This window comes from Manis pentadactyla, chromosome 3 (genome assembly GCF_030020395.1).
Source record: "Manis pentadactyla isolate mManPen7 chromosome 3, mManPen7.hap1, whole genome shotgun sequence".
Lineage (NCBI taxonomy): Eukaryota > Metazoa > Chordata > Mammalia > Pholidota > Manidae > Manis > Manis pentadactyla.
Window position 1 is genome coordinate 63,231,273 of NC_080021.1, and position 16,162 is coordinate 63,247,434.

Below are 16,162 nucleotides of genomic sequence, written 5' to 3' on the forward strand. Positions count from 1 at the left end.
GCAAATGGTAGGATCTGTTTTCTTCTTATGGCTGAGTAATATTCCATTGTGTATATGTACCACCTCTTCGTTATCCATTCATCTACTGATGGACATTTAGGTTGCTTCCATATCTTGGCTATTGTAAATAGAGCAGTGATAAACATAGGGGTGCATCTGTCTTTTTCAAACTTGAGTGCTGCATTCTTAGGATAAATTCCTAGAAGTGGAATTCCTGGGTCAAATGGTATTTCTATTTTGAGCATTTTGAGGAACCTCCATACTGCTTTCCACGATGGTTGAACTAATTTACATTCCCACCAGCAGTGTAGGAGGGTTCCCCTTTCTCCACAACCTCGCCAACATTTGTTGTTGTTTGTCTTTTCAATGATGGCGATCCTTACTGGTGTGAGGTGATATCTCATTGTGGTTTTAATTTGCATTTCTCTGATGACAAGCGATGTAGAGCATCTTTTCATTTGTCTGCTGGCCATCTGAATTTCTTCTTTAGAGAACTGTCTATTCAAGTAGTCTGCCCATTTTTTAATTGGATTATTTGCTTTTTGTTTGTTGAGGTGTGTGAGCTCTTTATGCATTTTGGATGTCAACCCTTTATCGGATCTGTCATTTATGAATATATTCTCCCATACTGTAGGATACCTTTTTTTTCTATTGATGATGTCCTTTGCTGTACAGAAGCTTTTTAGCTTGATATAGTCCCACTTGTTCATTTTTGCTTTTGTTTCCCTTGCCCGGGGAGATATGTTCATGAAGAAGTCACTCATGTTTATGTCCATGAGATTTTTGCCTTTGTTTTTTTCTAGGAGTTTTATGGTTTCATGACTTACATTCAGGTCTTTGATCCATTTTGAATTTGCTTTTGTGTATGGGGTTAGACAGTGATCCAGTTTCATTCTCTTACACGTAGCTGTCCAGCTTTGCCAGCACCATCTGTTGAAAAGACTGTCATTTCCCCATTGTATGTCCATAGCTCCTTTATCACATATTAATTGGGCATATATGTTTGGGTTAATGTTTGGAGTCTCTAACCTGTTCCACTGGTCTGTGGCTCTGTTCTTGTGCCAGTACCAAATTGTCTTGATTAATGTGGCTTTGTAGTAGAGCTTGAAGTTGGGGAGCAAGATCCCCCCTACTTTATTCTTCCTTCTCAGGATTGCTTTGGCTATTCGGGGTCTTTGGTGGTTCCATATGAATTTTTGACTATTTGTTCCAGTTCATTGAAGAATGCTGTTGGTAATTTGATAGGGATTGCATCGAATCTGTATATTGCTTTGGGCAGGATGGCCATTTTGACGATATTAATTCTTCCTAGCCAGGAGCATGGGATGAGTTTCCATTTGTTAGTGTCCTCTTTAATTTCTCTTAAGAGTGTCTTGTAGTTTTCAGGGTATAGGTCTTTCACTTCCTTGGTTAGGTTTATTCCTAGGTATTTTATTCTTTTTGATGCTATAGTGAATGGAATTGTTTTCCTGATTTCTCTTTCAATTAGTTTACTGTTAGCGTATAGGAAAGCCACAGATTTCTGTGTGTTAATTTTGTATCCTGCAACTTTGCTGAATTCCCATATTAGTTCTAGTAGTTTTGGATTGGAGTCTTTAGGGTTTTTTATGTACAATATCATGTCATCTGCAAATAGTGACAGTTTGACTTCTTCTTTACCAATCTGGATTCCTTGTATTTCTTTGTTTTGTCTGATTGCCATGGCTAGGACCTCCAGTACTGTGTTGAATACAGTGGGGAGAGTGGGCATCCCTGTCCTGTTCCCGATCTCAGAGGAAAAGCTTTCAGCCTCTCGCTGTTCAGTAGGATGTTGGCTGTGGGTTTATCATATATGGCTTTTATTATGTTGACGTACTTGCCCTCTATGCCCATTTTGCTGAGAGTTTTTATCATGAATGGATGTTGAATTTTGTGTAATGCTTTTTCAGCATCTATGGAGATGATCATGTGGTTTTTGTCCTTCTTTTGTTGATGTGGTGGATGATGTTGATGGATTTTCGAATGTTGTACCATCCTTGCATCCCTGGGATGAATCCCACTTGGTCATGGTGTATGATCGTTTTGAAGTATTTTTGAATTTGGTTTGCTAATATTTTGCTGAGTATTTTTGCATCTGCGTTCATCAGGGATATTGGTCTGTAGTTTTCTTTTTTTTTTGGTGGAGTCTTTGCCTGGTTTTGGTATTAGCGTGATGTTGGCTTCATAGAATGAGTTTAAGAGTATTCCCTCCTCTTCTATTTTTTGGAAAACTATAAGGAGAATGGGTATTATGTCTTCTCTGTATGTCTGATAAAATTCTGAGGTGAATCCATCTGGCCCGGGGGTTTTGTTCTTGGGTAGTTTTTTGATTACCGCTTCAATTTCTTTGCTCGTAATTGGTCTGTTTAGATTTTCTGTTTCTTTCTGGGTCGGTCTTGGAAGGTTGTATTTTTCTAGGAAGTTGTCCATTTCTCCTAGGTTTTCCAGCTTGTTAGAATATAGGTTTTCATAGTATTCTCTAATAATTCTTTGTATTTCTGTGGAGTCCTTCATGATTTTTCCTTTCTCATTTCTGATTCTGTTGATGTGTGTTGACTCTCTTTTTCTCTTAATAAGTCTGGCTAGAGGCTTGTCTATTTTGTTTATTTTCTTGAAGAACCAGCTCTTGGTTTCATTGATTTTTTTCTATTGTCTTATTCTTCTCAATTTTATTTATTTCTTCTCTGATCTTTATTCTGTCCCTCCGTCTGCTGACCTTAGGCCTCATTTGTTCTTCTTTTTCCAATTTTGATAATTGTGACATTAGACTATTATTTGGGATTGTTCTTCCTTCTTTAAATATGCCTGGATTGCTATATACTTTCCTCTTAAGACTACTTTTGCTGCATCCCACAGAAGTTGGGGCTTTGTGTTGTTGTTGTCATTTGTTTCGATATATTGCTGGATCTCCATTTTGATTTGGTCGTTGATCCATTGATTATTTAGGAGCATGTTGTTAAGTCTCCATGTGTTTGTGGGCCTTTTTGCTTTCTTTGTACAATTTATTTCTAGTTTTATACCTTTGTGGTCTGAGAAGTTGGTTGGTAGGATTTCAATCTTTTGGAATTTACTGAGGCTCTTTTTGTGGCCTAGTATGTGGTCTATTCTGGAGAATGTTCCATGTGGACTTGAGAAGAATGTGTATCCTGTTGCTTTTGGATGTAGAGTTCTATAGATGTCTATTAGGTCCATCTGTTCTAGTGTGTTGTTCAGTGCCTCTGTGTCCTTACTTATTTTCTGTCTGGTGTATCTGTCCTTTGGAATAAGTGGTGTGTTAAAGTCTCCCATAATGAATGCATTGCCTTCTATTTCCTCCTTAAATTCTGTTAGTATTTGTTTCACATATATTGGTGCTCCTGTATTGGGTGCATATATGTTTATAATGGTTATATCCACTTGTTCGACTGAGCCCTTTATCATTATGTAATGTCCTTCTTTATCTCTTGTTACTTTCTTTGTTTTGAAGTCTATTATGTCTGATACTAGTATTGCAACACCTGCTTTTTTCTCCTTGTTGTTTGCATGAAATATCTTTCTCCAACCCTTGACTTTTAATCTGTGCATGTCTTTGGGTTTGAGGTGAGTCTCTTGTAAGCCGCATATAGATGGGTCTTGTTCTTTTATCCATTCAGTGACTCTTTGTCTTTTGATTGGTGCATTCAGTCCATTTACATTTAGGGTGATTATTGAAAGATATGTTCTTATTGCCATTGCAGGCTTTAGATTCGTGGTTACAAAGGTTCAAGGTTAGCTTCTTTACTACCTTACTGTCTAACTTAACTCGCTTATTGAGCTATAATAAACACAGTCTGATGATTATTTCTCTCCCTTCTTATTCCTCCTCCTCCATTCTTCATATGTTGGGTGTTTTGTTCTGTGCTCTTTTTAGGAGTACTCCCATCTAGAGCAGTCCCTCTAAAATACCCTGTAGAGGTGGTTTGTGGGAGGCAAATTCCCTCAACTTTTGCTTTTCTTGGAATTGTTTAGTCCCTCCTTCATATTTAAATGATAATCGTGCTGGATACAGTATCCTTGGTTCAAGGCCCTTCTGTTTCATTGCATTAAATATATCATGCCATTCTCTTCTGGCCTGTAAGTTTTCTGTTGAGAAGTCTGATGATAGCCTGATGGGTTTTCCTTTGTAGGTGACCTTTTTTCTCTCTCTGGCTGCCTTTAATCCTCTGTCCTTGTCCTTGATCTTTGCCATTTTAATTATTATATGTCTTGGTGTTGTCCTCTTTGGGTCCCTTCTGTTGGGATTTCTCTGTGCTTCCATAGTCTGAGCAACTATTTCCTCCCCCAGTTTGGGGAAGTTCTCAGCAATTATTTCTTCAAAGACACTTTCTATCCCTTTTTATCTCTCTTCTTCTTCTGGTACTCCTATAATGCGGATATTGTTCCTTTTGGATTGGTAACACAGTTCTCTTAATATTGTTTCATTCCTGGAGATCCTTTTAGCTCTCTCTGCGTCAGCTTCTATGCGTTCCTGTTCTCTGGTTTCTATTCCATCAATGGCCTCTTGCATCTTATCCCTTCTGCTTATAAATCCTTCCAGAGATTGTTTCACTTCTGTAATCTCCCTCCAGACATCATCCCTTAGCTCTTGTATAATATCTCTGCAGCTCCGTCAGCATGTTTATGATTTTTATTTTGAATTCTTTTTCAGGAAGACTGGTTAGGTCTATCTCCTTCTCAGGGGCTGTGATTTTGGTCTGTATCAAATTCTTTTGCCTTTTCATGGCGATAGAGATAGTTTGCAGAGCTGGCGCAAGTGATGGCTGGGAGAACGTCCCTTCTTGTTGGTTTGTGGCCCTCCTCTCCTGGGAGAACAGTGACCCCTAGCAGCTTGTGCTGGGCCGCTGCACGCAGATGGGGCTTCTGATTCTTGCCCAGCCGCTATGGAGTTTAGCTCCGCGGTTGTTGTGGGCATGGCCTGCCTCGGGCTGCTGCTCTGATTTGGTGGAGCCGCTTTGGAGGGCAAATGGCCCAGAGGCTGTTTATCTCTGTGAGGGGCCTCCAAGCTGCCCTGCTGTCCAGGGGGTTAGGGTGCCCAGAGTTCCCTGGGATTCCCGCTGCTGGCTAAGTGTCCCAGGGCGCTTCCGTCCAGCTGTGGGATCCCTGTCCCTTGAAGACTTTCAAAACTCACTCGCTTTTCTTTGTCCCAGGGGCGCCGGCTGCAGGGACCCACTCACAGGTCTTACTGTCCTGTTTCCCTAGTTTCCAGCACCCCACGCATGCACTGTGTCTCTGCTCTGGTGCAGATGGCTAGGGATGGGTGTTTAGCAGTCCTGGGCTCCCTCTCCCTCCCTGCTCCGACTCCTCTCCTCCCGCCGGGAGCTGGGGGGTGCTCGGGTCCCGCTGGGCCACAGCTTGTATCTTACCCCCTTCGCGAGGTGCTGGGTTCTCACAGGTGTGGATGTAGTCTGGCTGTTGTCCTGTGTCTTCTGGTCTCTCTTTTAGGAAGAGTTGTATTTGTTGTATTTTCAAAAATATATGTGGTTTTGGGAGATTTCTGCTGCTCTACTCACGCCGCCATCTTGGCTCCCCCTCGTGATCTGTTTCTGTACTCCTCATTCCCTGATATCTCCCCATAAAATATTGCTCTAGGGTCCCTTTTTTAAAGTGAAAGTTTCCCCATTTATAAAATTAGCATATGATTGTTTTAAACAATCCTAAGATATTCAGGAAAAGGAAATAAAATCCTGAGACTACAGAGTCAAAGACGACAGCCTTGTCTTGACTTCATGCCCACAGCCACACTACCAATGTAAATCCACACTGAAAGAATTCCATGTAAGTCATTCTGTTACATGCAACCTAAACCACAGAAACTACACCTACCTATGGAGTTTAAATGATCCTTTGGTGATGGAGCATTAAAAATATGTTACCTGTAAGTTCTCCTCTTATTACAGATACTTTATTAAATACTGATTTAAATATTTTAATAAATAAGAGTCTGTTTCTTTCCTTATATGAGCGTATACCTTGTATTATAGTTATGCCACATAATTATGGACACACAAATTAATCATAGTATTGTCACCAGTGCACCATCAACATGATTCTCATGTCGTGTTCTGCAAACAAGCAGGAACAATGCAATTATTCGGGAGGTCAGGGCTGTTAGTTATGGCTGTCCAGATCGTATAAATAATGGTAAATATTAACTTAAAATCACTTTTTAAGCAATAGTCTTTTCCCCTGGGATGAAATGTACTCATGCTAAAAGCCCTGTAAAAATATGTAAAAGAAAAGAAAAGATGACTAATTTGGCTAAGCAGAATTACATGTAGGTAATCATGGGGAACAAGCCTTTTGCCTGATTTTCATTGTATCATCTTCCTTTCTGTTGCCAATTTTTTCCCCAGGCCCAGATTATATCAAACAGAGATTTCAGGAAGGTATAGATGCTAAAGAAAATCCAGAAGAAAAGGTACCAGAAAAGCTGCCTACACCAAAGGAATCTCCCCATTTTTATCGCAAAGGCACGACACCCCCCAGGTCTCCTGAAGCAAGTCCCAAACAAAGCCACTCTCCCCAGCCCTCCTCTCCAAAGCCCACAAAGAAGCAGAACCCCAGCTCAGGGGCAAGACTCAACCAAGACAGAAGGAGTGTGGCTGATGAGCAGGTGATGGCCATTGTCAATAAGCCCTTGATGTCAAAGGCTCCCGCAAAGGAGGTGGGCGCAGTTGTGTCCCCACCCAGGTACTCTGGCCACCACCACATCCCCAACCCCAGTAACGGGGAGCTGCATTCTCAGTACCACGGCTACTATGTGAAACTGCATGGCCCTCAGCACCCTCTGGAAGATGCAGAGGAAGATGAAGGGCCAAGCCAGTCTTCCTCTGCACTGGTGCACAAGCCGTCATCCAACAGGTGGAGTCCCCCTAAGTCTGTGACAAAACCAGTTGCCAAAGAAAGCAAAGCTGAGCCAAAAGCTAAGAAGTCTGAACTTGCTATACCAAAGAATCCAGCAAGCAACAATTCGTGCCCTTCGGAAAAAGAAGCCAATTCAGTAAGTTGGGCAACATGGGTTTTCCTCTCTCTCTTGGGTTCTTTGAGGTCATAGCGCAGCGTGGCTTCCCTCTTGATGCCAGCCAGGCAGGTGAAAGTCCTGATGAGCACAGGCTGTGTGGAGGAGAGTTAGTACATTGTAGCTAGGGACCGCAAAGAGCTCTCCGGGCAGAAATTTCTCCGGGTTCACTCAGCCACCCACATTCAACCTCCTTCTGACAAGTTGAGACATGCCCAGCTTGTTATGGCATCACCTTTAGCAAGCCTTTACCAGTGCTTCTTTGTAAGCTTTCTAGGAGCTGACTTAGTTCAAGCTGCTAAAACAAAAAGTACCTCAGACTGACTGGTTTAAATCACAAACCTTATGTCTCACGATCCAGAGGCTGGGGAATCCCAAGACCCCAAGGCTCAGTGGACCTGGTGTCTGGTGAGCCCCTCCTGGTTCCTGAACCACAGGCTGTCTCTCTGTGTCTTTCCGTGGCCGAGAAGAGAAGCAGGCTCTCTTGTGTCTCTGCCTAAGGACACTAATCCCATCATGAGGGCTCCACCCTCCTGACCTAATCACCTTCCCAAAGGCCACACCTCCAAAAACCATCACATTGGAGATTAGAGTTTCAACACACGGATTTTGGAGGGACACAAACACTCAGCCCGTAACAGTAGATAATAGCTGGAAATAGCCACTGGCAGAGCTCTAGAGGACTCCACCACCATTTCCTAGGTTCTCAGCCCTCCTTTTGACCCCCACAACAGTCAGCATCTTTAGACAAAAGGACATCTTTTCTATGTACTGTGAATTCCTCTCCTAAATACTTAGTTTGGATTTTACTTCATCAAGCTTTACAGCTAGAACATTTTGCTTTCCCAGATAAGAACTCAATTTTCACTGTTTAAAGCAATTACCTTGGTCTTCTAACTTCTCAAAGCACTCCTAAAATTTCAGTTTCTTGGTAGATGCTAGTTTTATGATCAACTAGTCTTCAGCATTTAAGGTTTCCATCATTCAACCAGAAAACTTGTTATTGATAAATGACTACATCCTCCTCAAATGAGACTTGTTGAATGATATATGGAATTTGTATTTTATCAAAATCTGTTGAATTTATAAAATCTTGAAGCTAAGTAATTACTGATTTAAAAAATTGACCAACTGACCTATTGACCTAGTCACATGCCTTTGGAACAGAGGTATTGCATGTTAAATGAGCTTAGGGAAGAAGCCGTACTCAACCCAATATTTACTAGTAACTGCAGAGAGATATTTAGGTTATTAATCTTGGCCGATAAGACTATATAATACAACCATCAGTTTCTTTTGTCTGTTTGAATTACCCATAGGGTTAAACAATTGAAATTTATCTTTTTAATTAACTTATGTTTGTAGTTGCTTAGGTTTGTTATTTTGCTAATATCTAGAAACACTGGCCTTTTTATATTCAAATTCTCATCTTAATTATCTAAATGTAATCAGATTAGCTGGATTAATTTAGAGACAGCCTCATGGAGATAAATGGTTTTCAAAACAGACTTATTTTATGAAACTGACTATTCATTATGCATTTTTTTTAATTTTAACACTAAGTATCCTGAAACTTTAACTGTAATACACGTATTATCATTATTGAATTTGTTCAGTATAATAATTCACTTCTCATTTGGCTTTCTGCATTTATTAGCCACAGATTAATAAAGCCTCACACACACATTAGTATTAGCTTGCCTGATTTACAAGGGGGAAATTCAAACAATACAAGGCCATATAGTTTACACCTGTGGGTACCCAGTAGTGGAGTTCAGTTTACTTTCAGAACTCCACGAGGGGAAGCATTTGCCCCAGTGTCCTACACATCAGGTTAGGTAAACTAGCTTTTACATGTAATCATCATTCTATAAAACATTACTAATATATGTTTGATAAATCTGTTTTATGTATGTGCGGAACGGTCTGATTCTTAAGAGTTAACCAAGAATCCTCCAGCCCACATGTTGGTCTCTGGGGTTCCCTTCCACACCCCAAGGGAGAAAAGAGGCCAGGCAGCTTTATAAAACCCATTACCAAAATATTTTTAAAGACCAACACAGCTGCAATAAATAATGCAACTACATGAATAATGACAGCAGTTCCAGCAGGAAGCCAAGACTGACTTGACACCCTCACCCCTCATGTGAAGATTCTAACAATTAATCTTCTTTTCCTAATAGTAATGGAAAGCTGCCTTCACACTCCCCATAACTGTTACCTTCACGGGGAGTTAGAAAGTGACAAAATCATCATAAAGGTAGTTAATGAACAACTTTTAAAACAAAGGAGTACTCCACACAAATGTAAGATGTAAAGACACTGTATAAGTTAGAGGCTTATAAATAACTTGAAAACCCGTAGGAATATTCACACTAAAACAGACATTTGAGGGAAAACCAGGCTGAATCAATATACTTTGTGGGAAACCAAGAGAACCAGGTTGAGTCAGAATCACCATTTGTAGGGTGGCTGGCTACACTGAATCTGGATTTTTGGTCAACCTGCTTACTGTTCTGGACAGTGTAGGCTAGTGGCTAAGGGTGTGGACTCTGGTGCCAAATTTCCTGGGTTCACATCCCAGCTGCATTGCTTACCAGCTGTGTGACCTTGGGCAAGTTTCCTAACTTCTACGTGACTTGGTTTCCTCATATGTATCTATATCATAAGGTTGTTTCATAAGATTATGAAGATTAAATGAGTTAGTAGTTATTAAGTTCTTACCAAAGTAGCATATAGTAAGTACCCACAAAGCAACATTGTCCTAGTTGAAGTATGAATAGTTCATAAATATTCCAACAGATTTTAATCCATCTCAGGATCCCCCTGGGTATTGATCTTCTAGAAATACAGAAAATCTGGGACACAGGCTAACACTTAGAGCAAGTTAACTACTTGAGTATGAGAGCTAAGAGAAGGGAGGCTATGGCAGATCCCAGCCTTCCTCAGGAAGTGTGTCTCCTGTGGACAGTGGTTGCGCACAGACTCACGTTCCAGGGAAACACATTCCATGTGATACTGAAATTTTTGTGGGATTTGCAACATGTCAGCTTGGGTAAGAGCCAGAAGAGGATCTTTAGATAATTTGTGAGGGGCCTTCTAATTAAGAATCTTACCCTCTACACTTTTGTCTTAACCACTATTCTGAACAGCTTCCAAGTTTGTTTTGAGATTTACCTGATCTTTCTTTTGAATTGTAAGACTTAAGGCATTCCTGTCAGTTTTGAACCACACACACACACACACACACACACACACACACACACCAGTAAACAAACATAATGAAGCTTTGCTGTTAATGCTAAATTATTCTTTTCATATGTTTGTAGAGAAGCTTTAGGTTTAACAAACCATAGTGACTCCTTAGCAGAAAATTCCTCAAAGTTTTAAGAGTGATAGTCTCTTGAAGAAAAAAGGAGTAACTTCTTTAATTACAACTTTTTTTTGATGTCCTACACTTTATTTTCTAACTGCCTAAAAGTTTCTTCCACTCAAGACTTGCCCTTTGCCCTGCTCCAGCTTTTTATTACACCTGTCCCCGTCAGTCTGGAAAAGCAAGACTGATTTTTTTTTCATTTTGCTATTTTAAGCTACAACTGACTACCACAATCATATTTATAAGACTTTACCTTAAACCTTTCCATTCTGTGCTCAGCCTAGGTGTCTAAAGAACACAGAGGTCACATCTTAATATCTTCCTATTAAATCTAGCACCCCATAATTTATTTTTTACCTGCTTACTGTTTGAACTTTTTATTGCTGGTTTACCCTCATCTTCACTGAGTCATCTTTTAAAATAGCTTTATAAGTAAAGCTGTACTGATTGGATAAATATATATGTATGTGCTCCAAAATACATTAGATGATAGATGATAGATAGATAGATAGATAGATAGATAGATAGATAGATAGATAGATAGATAGATAGATAATCTCCAAAGTACTAGCCAATTCAAAAAGGTTGAATTCATGGAACCCTTATAAGGATTTATGAAATGGGAGTTAAAGGTTCAGGCACTTCTTAAGCTTTTGAAGTTGGTTTCACTGAAAGTGTTTCCTATGTCATTCCACTTTACCTGTGTCCATTGTAAGGCACTCAACTCTGTATTATTTTGTTTTGACCCCAGATACTTTCCGTCATCTTTCCTATCACTGTCTTTGGGAATTATGCATTAAATTCAATGACTCAAAAGAACTGAGCCTAAAATTCCTAACACTGTGCAAAATCTGATCAAAGTTTGTAATAGTACTAGGATTTCCTAATGTCCATGCTGAGTTGTGAGGTTGAAAGATCATCTCGATTATTTTCTGAGTTACAAGAATTCCTGCATTATTTATATGTTCTAAGTTAACCATTATTGAGGAGTTGCATAGGTTAGGACCCTTGACTTAGAATACAACTGTTCTAAAAAAGCAATTGATTATTACCAAGGTTTGATGTTTTTCTGCTGCTGTGGATTTAGGTGAAAATGCCATTTTAGAGAATTGGATGGGAATTTATTGTTTTTAAACTATTATTTAAAAACTAAGATCTATGCAGGTATATAGAAAAAAAGCATGGAACTCTGAAGTGGACAAAGTTTTAGTTCTAGGATTTGTTCAAGCTGGTTGAATAATCTTGGGCAGGACACTAACCCTCTCAAGTTCAGTAAAATGGAATAACCACTTGTGAAGAAAAAATAATCTAACAGGAATGCTTAGCCCTCTGCCTGATGTATAAAGATCTGCAGTAAATGTTTACTTTCCTCCCATTTACTTGGGATTTAGGAACTAAGGTTTTTCTTCTTCCTAATAGTCCCTATCTCAAAGGTACCCATTTTTAAACCCCCTTCCCTTCCCCCCACCCTGATTTTGCTAATCATTCTGCTGTTCACTTAACACAACAAATTAATCTATTCAATAACCACATCCACAGCACCTGGAAAAATGCCAGAAGATGGGTTTTCCTTAAACATTGGTTGTCTCAATAAATTGGGCAATGCACCCGTGTGTGTGGGGCCAGTGGTGAACAAAGCAGGGCCCTGCTGCTATGGGACTTGGGTGAGGAAGCAGACAGCCATAAACAAGAAATAACAATAAAATGTGGAGTGTTAGGGCAAAGGACAGGGCCCTTTGCCCCCTACCAGGGAGGTGGGGCCTCATTTGGGGAGGTCACCTCCTTGTGACCCAAACGCTAGACCCTTCGAGGTGAGAGCTGGACCAGTGGCAGTTCCAGTCTTGCTCCTTCACCATCCCTCCCCCCAAAAAAGCCACAGCCTTACATTTGAGGACTCTAACACTGTTTCAGTGTTGTCTTATTGGATATTCAAATATAGTATATCTGTTTCCTCATCCATAAAGTAAGAACAATAAGCCTATCCCACCCCCGAAGGCCAGGTTTCGAACATTTTTAATACTGCTAAAAAATTAGATGCTATTTTGATAGTAAATACCAAGGTCATGTCTCTTACAAAGATGGCCAAGCATGGGCAGATTGAAAAGATGGGTCATAAGGTTGGTTCATTTCAACAAGTAAAGTTTGGGTATGTTGGCCTGGCTGGTATTTATTATAGCAGCATTTATCAAAATAGGATTCTGAGGTTTGTTAAACAACTTGATTTCTGAAATGTTGTGGTTGTGAGCATAGAAATGAAAAATGAAGCGTGTAAAATAATCTCTGTAAGTGTTCAACTTCCCACTTGCAGTTTTTACTTTGAGGAGGTAGTGTCTAAAAAGACCAAGAAAAGCAGGAGTCAGAGAACCTCATTTTGAGTTTTTTCTAAATGTTTCCTGAGAGGCCTCAAATATCGTATAGATTTAACTCTCACCTTCTAACTGCCTTTGTAAGGAATAATCCTTCATAAATAACAAAAAGTGCACATTCACTTTCCCTTAGTTCCTAACTCCATCACGGGAACTGTTTCTCACCTCAACTGTTGCCCGATGTTTTGAGATGAATGAACTAGGTTGTTGTCTTTTTTTGAACTAGGTTGTTTTTAAGTCACTTTTTTTAGGTTTAAACAAGACTAGATTCATTTCTTAGTGAAAGTTCAGAGATGGCTCCATCTAAATACAACACTGCTGTTTTTAGTTTATACCTTTTGGAACTCCTGTCATTATTCATGCCTTATTTACACCACTACTGGGTTTTATATTTTTGGAAATTGGTTTTATGATCTAATTTATATCTCTGTATTAACATGGAAGAGTTATGCTTGTTCTGTTCTGTTTCCTTTGTAGGGCCCTAATTCAGTCATGATTGTCCTTGTCATGCTGTTGAATATCGGGTTGGCCATTCTTTTTGTTCACTTTCTAACTTGATTGGAATTAGGAAAGGTAAGAATAGCCTTAATTTCTATATCAAATCACAGTATATAACATTTTTTTCCCATATTCAAATTTACTTTTTTTTTTTAACAACTACGTATTGTTCTTCACTTTAATTTTGGCTGCGCCTGAATGTGATTCAACATAGTTACCTAATGATGTAACTGTTTTGACCCTTCAGTGAAGTCATGACAACTAGTGGTGTTAGCCCACAGTTCTCTGCCGTGGTGTCATCAGCCCTTTAAATGGCACACACCAGTCAGACCCAGACTCAGGGAAGGAGGCTTGGAATTAGGATGGGATCGCAAGACAGACGAGACTTGGAAAAGGCATCCAGAGGGCCTGTTCAGTTCTTCTGGGAGAGTTTTGTGGCTTTGGGGTCCTCTGGGAGCTGAAGCAAGAGGCCATGTTGGAGAGCAAAACTTAATAATCATTCTTTTTTAAAATATGCTGAAGCAGCCCCGTCCGGCGAAGTTATTGGCATTGGCTACTCCATCTGTCCTAGCAGCATGTGACTAAACTGGAAATGTATGGAGCTGCGTGTTTGGTTTTTTTTTGTTGTTTTTTTTTGATGGAAGTCAACAGCTGCCTTACTATTTTACCATCTGACGTTTATAGTAGGGAGCTGGGGCAACAAATGACTGCCTGAGGAATGCACGCGGAGGGATTGTGTTGCTGTGGCCGGGGTTCCAACATTCACCCGTATCTCATTAGAAGACCTAGGCTGCAGCATCAGTCACCAGTCTTAGGCCGTGACCTGCTGCTCAGACATCTACCGCAACGTCCCAGGAGAGAACGTTGCATTTGCTTGTGCACGACTGTGTTCATTTCTGCTCTTGATTTAAATATGATGTATAGTCATCTACAGCGTGCAGTCCTGGTCGGATGAAACACTTGTTGCATCTCGAGGAAAAGGAATAACAATATCCTAGAGAAGACGTGTTTCTTTTGGTAGCAATACATGATTTTTTTCGTGTCATTTAGTCTTCCTAAACCTGTAAAAGGCTATTTATCCCTAGGATTTAGCAATTTCAAGGCATTATACCTTCCTAGGAAGTAGTTTTAAATGTTTTTAACATTACTGAGATGAATTATTTAAGCACTTAGGAGGTGCTAAATTTTAAAAGCTGACAGGCTACCGAATTGTAAGAAGTATAGTCAAAATGTTGCATGCATTGCAGTAATCGGCGTCTAAAGGATTCGGTTTCATTGCTGACGTACTTTACAACCAAATAAAATCTTGTCAGTGGCGATGTTAATTCCCATTAAAGTTAAGCAAGATGCTATTAATAACTGCTCTTCTTTCTTTTTTTCTTCCCAACTTAAATTTTTTGTCGAATACATTCAGGTAGAGCATAAAGCTTTTGTTGCATCTCTATGCCTTTCATGTTTTTCAAAGTACTTTTGTAATTTTATTTCACCTTTTAAAGGCTTAGCCATTTTTATTGATATATTTGTCTTTTGCAGTCCTTTGTTATTCTGACATAATCTGATTTTTTTTGGCCGTTTTATAATTTATCCTTTATTACTCAGAAGCATGCTTATGGAAACAACGTGGTCTTTATAAAAAGAATTATTTAAAAGGACATCAGGGGAGGAAAGGTATCAGTTAAATCTCTATAAGACATTACATTGTGGAGAGGGAGCTAGCTATTCCTAAGTATTTTCACAGTCTGCATGGTTTAATCAGATCTTTTTACCTCATTTGCTACCTTTCAGTGCAGAAGAGATTATTCACAAGTTAGCACAGGTGTGTACTGAACGCTTTGTCACCTGCAGGGTAGTAATCCAGTGGTATTTTTTACAGAAGTACAATATGTTGAGAATCCTGGGTGTGACCAATATGGAATAAAGAAGAAAGCAGGAAGAGAGCAAATGAAATTTTCAACTTGTATATGTACTTATTTTTTACATTTTGCTTTGACTTTTAAATTTAGGAAGTATGTTTTTACCCAAGAAACATTTAAATTCCTGTGTCAGTCTCAATACTCCCACTGCTCCTTCTTAACCCTGCAGCTCTATTGCTGGGAAAGCTGATTTTTTTAAAAAATAAAATATTTAATCTTATTAAGTGTTTATTTAAAATGCATAATGCTTTGGAAATAATGGGTAACAGATAACTAAAGGATATGTTTATAAGGTGAGCATGTTGGTTCCATTTATAAATATATGTATGATTTATAAGCTTTTTTAAAACAAAGCTCAAATTGTTGGTATTTTTCTAAAATGTGCACAGCTGTATTTTACATGAAAGGCTCTTTCTAATGGGTTATACTGTACTCTACATTTTGGACAGCACATGAAGTCTGCCAATGTACTTAATAAAACATGATTTTCTTTATTTAAAGTTTCTTGCTGTGAAAAAGAACTCCCTACCTGTGAGTTCCTTTATTTATAATCCTCAAAACCAAAATGTATAATGTACAGTTTTCACAACTGTATCTGCTCTAATAAAAAAAAAACTTGATTATTAATAAAGTTTCAGGTGTGTTTCCTTTGTGAGTAAATTACTGTCTTGAGTTACATGGAATTTTTTGTAGGGGGTGGTTATTCAAAGAAAGACCTGAGATTTAACAATAGAAATGTGGGTGAAAAATGCTCAAAGCAGCCACACAGCAAAAGGTTGTTATACTGCACCATTATTTCTTTCTCCCTGGGCCTTTCAAATAATTTTGTAAAATACATTCATTGCTCTGCTTAGTGCCTTCATTAATTAATTGGATTAGTGCCTTATCCAAGGTTTTAAGTCTCCTCCTATTAAAGGAAAACTCCAAGTTGGAGTAAATCTCCCTTTTGCATGGG

The 16,162-nt window shown here is 39.2% G+C and overlaps 1 protein-coding gene across 5 annotated transcripts in view; it reads left to right on the forward strand.

Annotated features, from left to right (window-relative positions):
• The window catches only part of JPH1 (junctophilin 1), an 80,266-nt gene extending 64,411 nt beyond the window's left edge, over window positions 1–15,855 (forward strand). For 2 of the 5 annotated variants that reach the window (XM_036887497.2, XM_036887502.2), the window contains exons 4-5: window positions 6,390–7,036; window positions 13,274–15,855. In XM_036887497.2, coding sequence (XP_036743392.2) covers window positions 6,390–7,036; window positions 13,274–13,354 — 728 coding nt within the window. In that variant the 3' untranslated portion in view covers window positions 13,355–15,855. The remainder of the gene's footprint in view (window positions 1–6,389; window positions 7,037–13,273) is intronic. The other 3 variants (XM_036887500.2, XM_036887499.2, XM_036887501.2) reach the window with 3 other exon arrangements.
• Window positions 15,856–16,162: the final 307 nt, after the last annotated feature.